The sequence below is a fragment of the Ictidomys tridecemlineatus genome, chromosome 3 (assembly GCF_052094955.1).
Source record: "Ictidomys tridecemlineatus isolate mIctTri1 chromosome 3, mIctTri1.hap1, whole genome shotgun sequence".
Taxonomy (NCBI): domain Eukaryota; kingdom Metazoa; phylum Chordata; class Mammalia; order Rodentia; family Sciuridae; genus Ictidomys; species Ictidomys tridecemlineatus.
The window spans coordinates 18,367,311-18,381,647 of NC_135479.1; the positions used below are offsets into that span (position 1 = coordinate 18,367,311).

Genomic DNA, 14,337 nt, shown 5'->3' on the forward strand with positions numbered 1-14,337 from the left:
GGGTACCGGCCCACATCCTTTTTCATCACAGTGCATGCTGTACCACCACATGGGGTTAGGGCTTAATTCCTTTTTACAGGGGTCACCGCATACTTTCTATGGCAAGTACTAAATGCCACCTATAAAACCGTGGCTGCTGTGGTATTGGACCAAGCTCTTACCTTAATTTTGATAGTTATACATTCCTATGAATTTGTTCATTTCTTCTAAATTTTCACATTTACCCTCATAAAGTGAGAGTAATATCTTATGATACCTTCAGTATCTGTACAGCTGTTAAAGAATTGTTTTTAAACTTAAAAAAAAAAAGACTCCATTTGATGTTATCTCTGATATTGATATCTTCCCTAGGCAGAGTTAGTTGCTTCATTTTCTGTGCTATTACAACACTTTGGTCTTATTTGAGTAATAACACTTTTATTAGTAATAGTAGCACCTGATAGAGCACAGAGTACTTACTCTGTGTACGGCAGTAAGTTATGCACTATTATCATGAGATAATATTATCATGAGATAATCCCTACTAACCCCATAGAGTAGATTCTATTGTTACTCCCATTTTACAAATTAAAAACTTATCCAGGGTCACACAACTAGCAAACCAAAAGAACTTCAGTTATTTTGGACTGGTCTCAGTCTTTAATCACTGTGTTGTTTTACCTCTCCTATTTTATACTTCTTATAATTTCTTACTTCCGTGGACTTAAGAACTCTTGGAATGCAAAGTCTTTCGTGTTTTCCTCATTTTTCTTGTATTGAGTCACAATTAGACACATAGAAGTTGGTTTGATATTTTAATTGATGAGTAAATAAAGACAGGCATTTAGCCTGTTTGCTTTAGATGCTCTGTGCTGAACTGTAAAGATGTTGCTTCTTTTGTTACATGTATATAGCTACATGCTTTGAATTAGTAAATTCTGAAATAGCTTTTCTTGCATGTCTGAAATAAAAGTGTTCCTTTTTTTTTTTGTTTTTAAGGAAGTCATATCGGAGAGAGAAGCTTAGTAGAATCTGAGAAAAATGTTCAGACCTAGGGACTCTCTGCTGTGTGGTGGATTATCTAGGTTGAACTGTTAGTTGCTGTGGTATCTTATAAAGTGAGTTGAGGGATATTTCAAGTATGAAGATTGTGTTATGGATAGTTAAAATTTGAATTTGTTTTAATAATTACAATAATCACCTTTTAGTTGTGAGTTTCTTTCTGTGTGACATATTGTAAATACATGTGTTCTTCTGTGGACCATTGTGGAATTTTGGTCAAAGTGTCTGAATAGAGACTCTGTCATACTAGCCAGTGAAAAGAAACAATACAGTATTACTGTGGGTTCCAGAGGAATTCCTAACTATTATTTCTCACCTTTCTAAATGCTTTAAGAATTGTTGAGCCAGGCAAGGTGACACATGCCTGTAGTCCCAGATACTTTGGAGGCCAAAGCAGGAGGATCATAAATTCAAAGGCAGCCTAAGGAACTTAGCAAGACTGTTTCAAATTTAAAAATAAGGGCTGGGATGTAGCTCAGTTGTAAAGCGACCCTAGCTTCCCTATCCATTACCAGAAAAATAATGTGGAATTCGATTACAATGAGTACATCAGACTGGCTTACTCCATCCTGGAACTTTTATCACTCCCACCCTCCATTCCCCATTCCTATAAGCAGGCCTACTCTTGACATTTGTAGGACTTGAGTCAAGAATCCAAATAAAAGGCCATAAGCAAAAAAAAAATAATAATAATATTTATTCACAATACCTTTATTTCACTCACTTATTTTTTACGTGATGCTGAGGACCGAACCCAGGGTCCCGCTTGTGTGAGATGAGTTCTCTACCGCCGAGCCACAACCCCAGCCCCCCAAATTTTGAATTTAATGAAAATATAAACCAAACAAATTGACACCAGGTATGGTGGCACAAGCCTGTAATATCAGAGACTCAGGAGGCTGAGGCAGGAGGATCACAGGTTCAAGGGCATCCTGGACAATTTAGTAAGACCTTGTCTCAAAATAAAATGAAAAGAGCTGTGAATATAGCTCAATGGTCAAGTTACCCGGGAAAGATACAGCTGTGGGATTACGTGGACGCCAAAATCATAATCAGTTAACAAATAAGATTCTTATATTGATAGGGCAATCCCTGTCTATATTTAAATTATCATGAAAGCTAAATTTTTTTCACATTTGTCTCACATTTGGAAGCAGAATCCTTGACCTGTAAGAAACTAGAGCTACTGTGTATTTTCATGATACACAGGGCAGGTCAGCCAGGTTCTATTTTCTTGGGTTTTTGTTTTTAATTGTTTTTGGTACCAGGGATTGAACTCAGGGGCACTTGACCACTGAGCCACATCCCCAGCCCTATTTTGTATTTTATTGGGAGACAGGGTCTCACTGAGTTGCTTAGCACCTCATCATTGCTGAGCCTGGCTTTGAACTCATGATTCTCCTGTCTCAGACTCCCAAACTGCTGGGATTACAGGTGAGCCTGGCTATTTTCTTGTTTTTGCTTACTAGGAATAGAACCTAGGGCTTCACACGTGCTAGGCAAGTTCTACCACTGACCCGCATACCCAATCCCATATTTTGTACATTTGTAATTAGAGCTAGCATAAATGGAGGCTTTTGAGGGAAGGTCAGTGGGTGTACGTATATGTATATGTATACTTACAATTTTTCTTCCTTCCTTCGTTCGTTCATTCCTTCCTTCGTTCCTTCCTTCGTTCCTTCCTTCGTTCCTTCCTTCCTTCCTTCCTTCCTTCCATCCATCCATCCATCCAGGGGATTGAACGCTGGGGTGTTTTACCACTGAGCTACATCCCTAGTTCTATTTGTTTACGTATTTATTTTGAGACAGAGTCTAACTAAATTCCTGGCATGGGCCTTTAACTTGTCATCCTCCTGCCTCAGCCTCCCAAGTCCCTATGATTACAGGTGTGCACCACCATGCCTGGCCCATTAAAAAAATATATATATATATATATATATTTGGGGGGGTTGGTACCAGGGATTGAACTGAGGGACACCTGCTACTGAGCCACATCCCCAGCCCTTTTTTGTATTTGATTTAGAATCAGAGTCTCACTGAGTTGCTTAGCACCTTGCTTTTTGCTGAGGCTTGCTTTGAACTCATGATCCTCCTGCCTCAGCCTCTCAAGCTGCTGGGTTTACAGGCACATGTGTGCCATCACACCTGGCTCCCAGCTCCCCCCTCTTTTATTCGTGGTGCTGTACCTACCAACTGAGCTATATCCCTAGCCCTTTTAAAATATTTCATTAGAGATAGGATCTTGCTCAGTTGCTTAGGGCCTTGCTCAGTTGCTTAGGGCCTCACTAAGTTGCTGAGACTGGGTTTGAACTCAACCATCCTCCTGCCTCAACCTCCCAAGTTGCTGGGATTACAGGTGTGCACCACCATGCCCAACCCAACCAGTTATTATTAAAACTAAATTTTAGACATAGGATCTATGAATTTTACTAGGATGACCATATGTTCTCTATACTTTTTGTCCTAGAATAATATTTTTTCCTTTTTATTCTCAAAGTGCCCTGGTTTGTATGATACATTATATGATCATCTAGCCCTAAAGAGATTTGATAGATTTAATGAGGTTTTGAAAGTGGTGGCAAGCAGTGAAAAATACTTCTCCAAATCTGTTAAAGCCTTCAAAGTAATCAGGTATCATACTGACTATTTTTGGGAAGAATGATTTGAAAAAAATTTGAAGGCAGGAGAGGAGACAAGAAATAAAATATCTATTATTATCACCCCACCTTCATCACGATTATTACTATTGTAGTTTATATCCTGAGAGTTAAAAATTACATCTTATTTTCCTTTCTTCCTCTTCTTTTTGATTTTCTAGCATAACATTAAAAAGACAGAGTGAAAAGTAAATCACCTGTCAAAAATGATCACTCCAGGGCTGGGGATGTGGCTCAAGCACCTGGCATGCGTCCGGCCCGGGTTCGATCCTCAGCACCACATACCAACAAAGATGTTGTGTCCGCTGAGAACTAAAAAAAAAATAAATATTAAAAAAAAATTCTCTCTCTCTCTCTCTCTCTCTCTCTCTCTCTCTCTCTCTCTCACTCTCTCTCACTCTCTCTCACTCTCTCTCACTCTCTCTTTAAAAAAATTAAAAAAAAAAGAAAAAAAATGACCACTCCAATTACATGGGTGTTCTTTTCACGGCTACACATACAAACATTTTCTATTCTTCCTTCTTAAAGGATAGCATGCAGGCACATTGTTTTTGGCACTTAGATATTTATATTTTGACAATATGTCTTGGAGATTATTCCATAACTTTGAAAGATTTTTTTTTACTCTAATATTATTTTAGATTTGTAGAATAGTTGTAAAAATTGTACAGAGAATTCTGGTATACTGCTTGCTCATCTTTTCTTACTAAAATATCCACATAATTACCATAATAAAATTACCTAAACTAGGAAATTAACATGGCAGAGTATTAGTAACTAAACCACAGGTATTATTTTAGCAGTTTTTCTAATAATATTTTTTTTCTATTTAGGATCCTACTCAGGATTTCACATTGATTACATTTAGTTATTTCTCCTTTGTCTCCTCTAATCTATAGTACTTTGTCAATCTAGTCATTGTCTTTTATGATAAGCAAAAGATTTTCACTAATTCTGCCTTCTATATAGAGAATATTGTTTTAGAATTGTGGAGGTTTTTTAAATTTTTTGATTCTCTGTGTATAATACAGTGGTGGAAATATGGAACTAAAAATAATTTTTTTTTAGTTGTCAGTGAACCTCATTTTATTCATTTATTTACATGGGATGTTGAGAATTGAACACACTGCCTCACACATATGAGGCTAGCACTGTACCACTGAGCCACAACCTCAGCCTACTTTTTTTTTTTATTTTTTTGTAGTTGTAGGTGGACAGACTGCCTTTTATTTTACTTGCTTATTTTTATTTTGCTGAGAATCGAACCCAGTACCTCATGCAAGCTAGGCAAGTGCTCTGCCACTGAGCTACAACCCCAGCCCCCACCCTCAGCCTACTTTTTAAGTTTGAGACAGGGTGTTGATAAATTGCTAAGGCTGACCTTGAATTTGTGATCCTCCTACTTTAGCCTTCAAGTCACTATGATTACAGGCATGAGCCAACTGTATCAGTTTTCTTATTATAAAATAGGAATGGTAAAAATTATCCTGGGGGCTGGGGATATACTTCAGTTGGTAGAGTGCTTGCCTCCCACGCATAAGGCCCTGGATTTAATCCCTAGCATCACCACCACCACCCCCCACCCCTGCAAAAAAAAAAAAAAAAAAATCCTGAATTCAGCAGCTGATTGCCAAATACTACACTGAGTATTTCACAAATTTTTTAGGTAAAGATTTCTTGAAGGTATTGTACAAAGCTAAAAGAAGCTGAGTGTGTGTGTGTGTGTGTGTGTGTGTGTGTGTGTGTATGTATGTATGTCGTGGTACTGACCATTCCAAAACCTTTTTTTTAATATGTAAATCTTTAATTTAAGGACAGTTTCAGATTTACAGAAAAATTGCTAAGACAGTATGGAGAGTTCCCATGTATATCTCATACCCTATACCCAGTTTCTCCTATTACTAAGATTTATGTAGTTTAGTATATTAGTTACCATACTAATGAACTAATAGTGATAAATTATCATTAACAGAGTTCCAAATTTTATTCAGATTTCCTTGGTGTTCCCTAATGACCATATTCTGTTCCAGGATCCCATACAGGATACTTCATTTTTTTTAGTTGTTATGTGTCTTTAAGCTCCTCTAGGTTGTGACAGATTCTACCCCCCAACCCCCCACCTTTTTTTGAGGCCTGATCTTACTGTGGTGTCCAGGCTTACATCAAACTCCTGTACTAAAGACATTCTCCTGCTTCAGACTCCTTAGAAGCTGGGACTACGGTATAGGCCACCACAACTCTTTAATTCCTTTTTTTTTTTTTTTTGGATAGAGCTATTTTAATCTTTAAGGCAATCCCCTCCAAATCTCCACTGTCATGTTCCACGATTAAACACTCAAGGTCACTCCAGGTGAACTGGGCTGCATGAAATAATCACATAGAGACAGAGAAATACCTTTTTCTTTGGGTACTGTGATGGCTCCTCTGATCTTAGGGGTCCTTGGATAAGTCATTCAAATGAGGCAAGGGGTCAGGTTTCAGGGGGTTGAGTCTAGCTTCATGATGTTTGCTGTCAGCAGATTGACTGACATCAGGGAATCTACACCCATCTCATAAGCTGTGTGGGGATCATGGCTGAGCAAGTAGAAAGACCAGAGCAAGGCCCACCCAAATGGAGGGGCATTGTCGGTTCAGTCCACTTTGTGCACTCAATGCTCATAGTTCACATACACAAAGCCCATGGCTGGCTTGCCATGTCTAATCACTCAAGGCTAAGTGGTGCTCATTTCCTATGTGCCAGCTCCCGACATTACACTGTCTTTTATGTTCTCCAGAAGTTTTCTGTTTCCTACCCCCAATCCCTAATAAACATTTTTTGTTTGTTTATTGGTTCTGGGGATTGAACACAGGACCTCTTTCTCTTGCTAAGTACTTGTTCTATCTCTGAGCTATCTCCCTAGTCCTCTATTAAACAGTTTTTAATGAAAAATCATATTGCTCTCTTACTCTTTTTTTCCTTCTATCTTTGTTCATCTAGTAATCATACTATTCTTTCTCTTATTATTTTCAACTACCACATAGAATAAATATAGCTCAGAGAATAAATTCGTACTCTATGAAGGCAGCCTTTGGTAGGCATTGGTACTCTACCATTCCCCTTATGGGACAGACTTCATATTTCTCCTTAGCTCCCATCCTGGCTGAGCTCTAGCTCATTTCCATTTCCCAGTCTTGCCAGACTACTAATCTGTATTCCTCCAACTTTCTGTTTACCTCTCTGCTGTGGTACTTATTATATTATAATTCTCTGTTTACCATAAACCATGGTTCCTTCCAGGTATTCTTTCTTTATTTATATGCCCTGTATCAAGACAATTACTAGTAGATGGCAGAAAAATTACTGAATGCTATGTGTTGGGTTACAATAATAACATGTCTTTATTCATTTTTTTTTAGTTATAGAGGGACACAATATCTTTATTTTTTTTGTTTATTTTTATGTGGTGCTGAGCATTGAACCCAGTGCCTCATATGTGCAAGGCAAGCCCCAGCCCCTCTTTATTCATTTTTTAAAAAATATTTATTTTTTAGTTGTAGGTAGACACACAATATCCTTATTTCATTTTTATGTGGTGCTGAGGATCAAACCCAGTGCCTCATGTGTACTAGGTGAGCACTCAACCACTGAGCCACAACCCCAGCCCTCTTTCTTCATTTTTGAGTGGGGAGGTACTAGGCATAGAAACAGGAACTCTTTACCCCTGAGTACAGCCTCAGCCATTTTTATTTCTTTTTTTTTTTTGTACCAGGTATTGAACCCAGGGTTGCACATCCCCAGACCTTTTATATATATATATATTTAATTTGTAGTTGTAGATAGATAGAAAAATAAATTTAAAAATGCCCAGGGCTGCTCATCCCCAGCCCTTTTTTAATATATTTTATTTTATTTTTAATTTGTAATTATAGATGGACACAAATAATAAATTTAAAAATGCCTTTTAAATTTTTTTTAAAAATTTTTTTTTTGAGAGAGAATTTTAATATTTATTTTTTAGTTTTCGGCAGACACAACATCTTTGTTTATATGTGGTGCTGAGGATTGAACCCGGGCCGCACGCATGCCAGGCGAGCGCGCTACCCTTGAGCCACATCCCCAGCCCTTAAATTTTTTTAATATTTATTTTTTTTAGTTGTATTTGAACACAATACCTTTATTTTATTTATTTATTTTCTTATGTGGTGCTGAGGATTGAACCCAGGGCCTCACACATGCTAGGCAAGCACTCTACTGCTGAGCCATAACTCCAGCCTCAGAATGCCTTTATTTTATTTGTTTATTTTTAATGTGGTGCTTAGGCTCAAACCCAGTGCCTCACACATGCTAGGAAAATCCTCTGCCATGGAACTACAGCCCTGGCCCCATATTTTATTTTGAAATAGGATCTCACAAAGCTGCTTTGGGACTCACTAAATTACTGAGGCTGGTGAACTTGCAGTCCTCCTGTCTCAGCCTCCCAAAATACTGGGATTATAGGAATGTTTTGAGATAGGGTCTCAATGAATTGCTGAGGTTGGCCTTAGACACCCCCTGCCCTGGTACTGGGGCTTAAACTCAGGAGTACTGGACCACAGAACTACTTCTCAGCCATATTTTGTATTTTATCTAGAGACAGGGTCTCACTGAATTGCTTAGTATCTTGCTTTTGCTGAGGCTGCTTTGAACTCTTGCTTCTCCTGCCCCAGCCTCCTGAGCCACTGGGTTTACAGGCATGTGCCACCGTGCCCAGCAACCTTGGACTTTTGGTTCTTCTCTCAGCCTCCTGAGTCGTTGGGATTATGGGCATATGCCATTTTTCTTGGCAGAACACATCCTTTTTATATAAACACAATGAAAAGATGATGTTTGTAGTGGTTTTCCCCCCACATTTTCTATTGGTGTATTATAGTTGTACATATTGATGGGATTGTTATTTTGTACAGTTTTTTTTTTAAGTTAAGTCAGCCTCTTTATATCAGTGGTTTCATAGTTCTACCTTTTCCAGAATGTCATATGTCATTGTAAAGACTCAGTACTTTCATATTTTTGCTCTTACCCTAACCTCTCATATTTTCAATCTTTTGAGGTGATTTGTGCTCTAGAAATTGGGCCTCTTAAGTTGTTCTGTTTTGTTGTGTGTTGTGTGTGTATGTGAAATGTTCCCCCCACCCCACCCTCGTGGTGCTAGGGATTGAACCCAGGGCTTGCATATGAGGCAAGTACTCTACCAACTGAGCTATATCCCCAGCCGAAATGTTCTTATTCAAACATTTTGTTAGACTGAAGCTTAATCATACATCTAGATTTGTTACCTTTTGGAATAGCTTCTTGTCACAAGTGAGGAAACTGCTAGAAGTGTCTTTAACTTTAGAACATTGTGATTCCCCACTTATAAAGGTATATTATTAAACACAAATAATAATAATGAAATACAAATAATATTTGGGGGCCATGGCACATGCCTGTAATCCCTGTAATTTGGGAGGCTGAGGCAGGAGGGAGGATCTCAAATTCAAGACCATCATCAGCAATTTAGCAAGGCCCTAAGCAATTTAGAGAGACCCTGTCTTAAAAAATAAAAAGGACTGAGGACATAGCTGAGTGGTAAAGTACCCTTGGGTTCAATCCCTAGTAAGGAAAATAATTATAGATATTGTTAAATGTTCAGGCTACATTGTAACAAGTAAAAATAAAAATGAGGGTTTCTTTCTCCATTTCATTTCTTAGAAGTAGCCATTTTTGTCAATTGGTTACCTGTCAGTTTTATGGTACATTTTAAAATTTAAATATTGTTTGGAAGAAATGCTTTAGAAATGTTGAATATGAGTTTATTCTCGTTTTTGTTTATTTATTTTTTAAACTAAATACATAAACTATTTTTTCAAGCAGTTTTTAAAGATTCACAGCAAAGTTGAAGGAAAAAGTAGAGTTCTCATATATCCAATCTCTTCTTTACAGACAGTGCCTCTCCTCCCCAGTCATCCTGCACATGTGTTACAGTACATTGTACATTTGTTACAATAAGTGAATAAGTATGGATACTTCATTAGCAGTCAAAATACATGGTCTACTTTAGGGTTTACTTTTGATTTTGTAGTTCTATGGGTTTGTACAAATGACATGTGCACACCATTATATAGTATCATAGAGGATAGTTCCGCTTTCCTAAAAATCTCCTGTGCTCCACCTGTTCATTACTTCTTCCCCACAACCCCTTAGGAACCACTAATCTTTTAGTAAATCTTTTTTTTTAAAGATTTACTAAAAGATTTATTAAAAAATGACAGCAGAATGCATTACAATTCTTATTACACATATACCACAATTTTTCATATCTCTTGTTTGTATATAAAGTATGTTGACACCCAATTCTGTCTTCATACATGTTTTGAATAATGTCTATCACATTCCACCATCTTTGCTAATCCTCTGTCCTCTCCCTTCCCCTCCCACCCCTCTTCCCTATCTAGAATTCATCTATTCCTCCATCTATTCCTCCCATGCTTCTCCTCCCTACCCCACTAAGAGTCAGCCTCCTTATATCAGTGGTTTCATAGTTCTACCTTTTCCAGAATGTCTTATGTCATAAATTGTAGATTTTTCAGATGGTCTTGTATATGTGAATGCTGGGAATTGAACTGAGGACCTCTGTATGGGCTAAGCACACACTCTTACCAATGAGTTGCACCTTCAGCCCCTGTTTTTCTTTCATATATTGTGCTTTTGTGTTGTGTCTTAGAAATCTTTGTCTAGCCTGAGGTCACAAAGATATTCTCATATGTTTTCTTCAGGATGGGGGGTACTATGTATTGAACCCAGATGTGTTTTATCCCTGAGTCACATCCCCAACTATTTTTATTTTGAGACAGAGTCTCACTAAGTTGCTTAGGGCCTTACTATGTTGTTCAGACTGACCTTGAACTTGAAATCCTCCTGTTTCACCCTCTGGAGGTTTGTATAACTGCACCCAGCTAGAATCTTTTGCCATTTTAGGTTTTATATTTAGGTCTACAAAACATTTTTTTTTTTGTACCAGGAATTGAACCCAGTGGTGCTTAACCCAGTGAGCCACATCCCCAGCCCTTTATTATGTTTTATTTAGAGACGAGTTTTGCTGAATTGCTTTAGGACTTTGAGGCTGACTTTAAACTTGCAATCCTTTTGCCTCAGCCTCCCTGGCTGCTGGGATTATAGGTATGCCACAGTGCCCAGTTTCTGTTTTTTTTTTTTTTTTTAAATGACAGGCCTGGGTATTGATTCCAGGGCCTTACACATGCTAGGCAAACATACTATCAATCACTGAACTACATTACCAGCCCACATTAGTTTTTTAAATTATAGTTTGTCACCATTTGACCCAGTTATCCCACTAGTTGGTATATACTCAAAGAACTTAAAATCAGTATACTGTCGTGATACAGTCACATCAATGTTTATAGCATCTCAATGCACAATATCTAAGCTATGGAACTAACCTAGGTACAACTTCAACAGATGAATGGATAAAGAAAATGTGTGTGTGTGTATGTGTATACATGTATATATATATACACACACACACACATATTGTGAGAGGCAAGCACTCTACCTCTGAGCCACAACCCCAACCAGCTAAATTTTTTTTTTCCCGGCATATAGATACCTAGTTCTAGCACCATCTATTGAAAATGCTATTATTTCTTCATTAATTTGTCTTTGTACTTTGTTGAAGATCCATTAATTATAAATGTGTGTCTTTTTCTAGACTCAAACTATATTATTTATCCTGATTGGTAGCTCATAGATCCAGAATAATTTGGAAATCTAACTAGCTGTCTTTAGAAATTTAAGTATCTGTTATTTGTTGATTACACTTTGTTACCTGTGGTATTTTCTAAAACAACTTTAAGCTTGTAAGATTTTGCTAATGATTCATCATCTGTTTGGAAAAATGAGTAATTTTGTGTGGCGGGGCAAGGATGATCTTGACTTTTCCTAGAAGATGTTCATTTCCTTTTCTTCCTATTTTTGTTTTCTTTTCTTTTTTTTTTTTTGGTACTGAGAATTGAGCCCAGGATTGCTCGACCACCAAGCTATAGCCCCATCCCTGTTTTGGGGATGGGGAATTCTGGGTATTGAACTCAGGACCTGCCTGCCGCTGTGTTAGGCAAGCATTCTACCATTGAGCCCCCCAGTCTCCCCAACCCTTTTTAAAAATTTCATTTTGCGTTAGTTACCTGATGTAATAAGTTGCTTTTCTTTTCTTTTCTGTGCTAAGGATCAAACTCAGGACCTTGTACCTGATAGACAAGCACTCTATCACTGAGCTATACTCCAGCTCCTAATTGTTGATAGACTTTCAAAAAAAAAAAAATCTAAATTTCTGCTGAATGTGATGAAGTGCTCCTGTAAACCCAGCTACTCGGGAGACTGAGGCAGGAGGATCTGAAGTATTTGAGGCCAGCCTCAGCAATTTAGCAAGACCCTTTCTCAAAATAAAAAGTAAAAAGGGCCAGGGATGTGGCTCAATGGTAGAATATCCCTGAAATCCCCAGTACTGGGGGTGGGGGGGAAGTCTGAATTTATGATTTTTTTTTTTGTTGTTGACTGAGAATGAAAAGCTTAAAGCTTAAAATAACCACTCATTTGATTAGCTTATTAACAATTTTGATATTTATTGCTTTTGTAAAATAACTGTAGTCTTGTTTTTTGTTTTTTTCAGGGTAATCACTTTGATCAATATGAAGAAGGACATTTGGAAATTGAACAAGCATCACTTGACAAGCCTATAGAATCGGTAAGATGATCAGTGCTAAATTTTGGGTCTTAGCCAGTTAGTTAGGTAGTGTTCGTGTGACACTTGATGTGAGTGAAGTTAAGCTTATTAATAACTGATAGTATAGTTAGTTATATTTTCTTGCATGCCCTGTAGTAATCAAATAAGAGTTTGGGATGTGAATTTGATATTTTTAATACATTGGGAAATTAGTCCAAAACATGGAAAAACAAATTGGAATTTCAAAGGAAAAATATTATTTTGGCCCATATTGATATTCTGATAAAGATAGAAAGTTCAAGCTTAGTGTTTTTATAAATTAAATAAAGGAGTAAAATGTATTTTGATCCTTTAATACCTTTCTTGGGTGCCCAGTCATATGTGAAGTGATTAGAAATGGTTAAGAAATAATATATATATTTTTTTATCAGACTTTAATGAAACATGATAAACATGGTCTCTGTAGCTTTAACTATGTCTCTCTTTTTTTTGTTGTTGTTGTTGGTCAAAAGTTAATTATATTTTTCCACACTGCTTAGTTTGGGGCATTAATGATACCAACTCGTAGAACAAGGAGATTTATTTTCCCTTTCTCTTAATTTAAAAAGAAATCTTGATTTTTTAACATTATTTTTATTTTGAAAAACCCATATTTTAAAATAACACAGTCCTTTGTTACAATGTCTAAATGTCATTATTGTCAGCATTTAATATTTGTGCTTAAGTGTACATAATTAATAAGGGCTTCATTGAGTCATAGGAAAAACCTGATTGGGGAAAAATCATCAAAGAAGGAATCTTAATCTTTATAGTAGTCAAGACAAACCCCTTCTCTCCCTTTAAGAAACACTAGCTTCTTTTCCCTTAAGAAAAAAAAGTCAATTTAGTGAGTACAGAGTACAAATACTTTTAATTTTAGCTTTTTTGAAATTGTAACATAGTAAAGGATCAACATATATTTATGTTCCTAATTAGGTTGGTGTTGTGTGTGTTTGTGTGTGTGTTTAGATGTTTACAGAAATTTACACAACTTGGGGTGTTCGACATTTTTCTTCCACAGCAGTTGGCCCATATTAGCTAAGCAGCCATGATCTGGTTTGTATTGCACGGTCTGCCTTTTTTTAATTTCTTCTCTAGGGTTTCTTTCTCCCCCACCTCCCCTTCTTATTTCTGTCCTTCTGGTCCAGTGAACACTGCGTATAGTATCTTCTGTCTTAATGTGCTGGCATGATGCTAGACTTAGGCATGGCAGTAATTGATGACGCATGTGATAATGCTGCAGAGGGAGAAGTCACATCTGATGTGTTGAAAGTCCAGTCTTGAGTTTTGACATAAGGATAAAAATCAGTAGCCATGATCAGTATCTTGTACTTGAGAAATAATTTTTTCAATTTAATAAACGTGTTTTTTGGGGGTCAAAGTTCAAGAACAAACTGTCAGCAGAAAAGCCCAATACCATAGTCTATAAGGTGTATAATTGGTTAATATTCTTATATAAACTATAATTCTAAGTATTCTGACTTGGCAGTAGCAGGAAATTTATATTTAAATACTAGGCTGAATTTGCAGCCTAGTGTTTATTATTATTATACTCAACAGAGTATTAAAAAGCATTAAGTGATAAAAGCTTTCTTTATTTATTTCTGTGGCACATAAAGCTAATGCTACTTTGCCTCACAATGTCCAGGATTTTTTTCTAGCACACATCATAGGGAGAGCACTGTCAGAAGAGAGTCTAAGGGGCTGGAGTTGTAGCTCAGCAGTAGAGCCCTTGCCTCATATGTGTGAGGCACTGTTTTCGATTCCCAGCACCACATATAAATAAGCAAATAAAATAAAGGTCCAACAACAACTAAAAAAGAAAAAAAAAAAAGAAGGAGAAGACGACAGTTTGAGTAATCATT

The 14,337-nt window shown here is 37.0% G+C and overlaps 1 protein-coding gene across 11 annotated transcripts in view; it reads left to right on the forward strand.

The window, feature by feature from the left end:
• Gpatch8 (G-patch domain containing 8) overlaps positions 1-14,337 on the forward strand; it is a 93,759-nt gene that overhangs the window by 13,777 nt on the left and 65,645 nt on the right. For 4 of the 11 annotated variants that reach the window (XM_078041976.1, XM_040268709.2, XM_040268707.2 and 1 more), the window contains exon 1: positions 12,374-12,454. Coding sequence is in view for 2 of the 11 variants with exons in the window: in XM_021728331.3 (XP_021584006.2) it covers positions 12,380-12,454 (75 nt within the window). In the remaining 9 variants the exon portion in view is untranslated. Of the gene's footprint in view, positions 1-12,373; positions 12,455-13,493; positions 13,529-14,337 lie in introns of those variants that run through there. The other 7 variants (XM_040268708.2, XM_040268706.2, XM_078041975.1 and 4 more) reach the window with 4 other exon arrangements.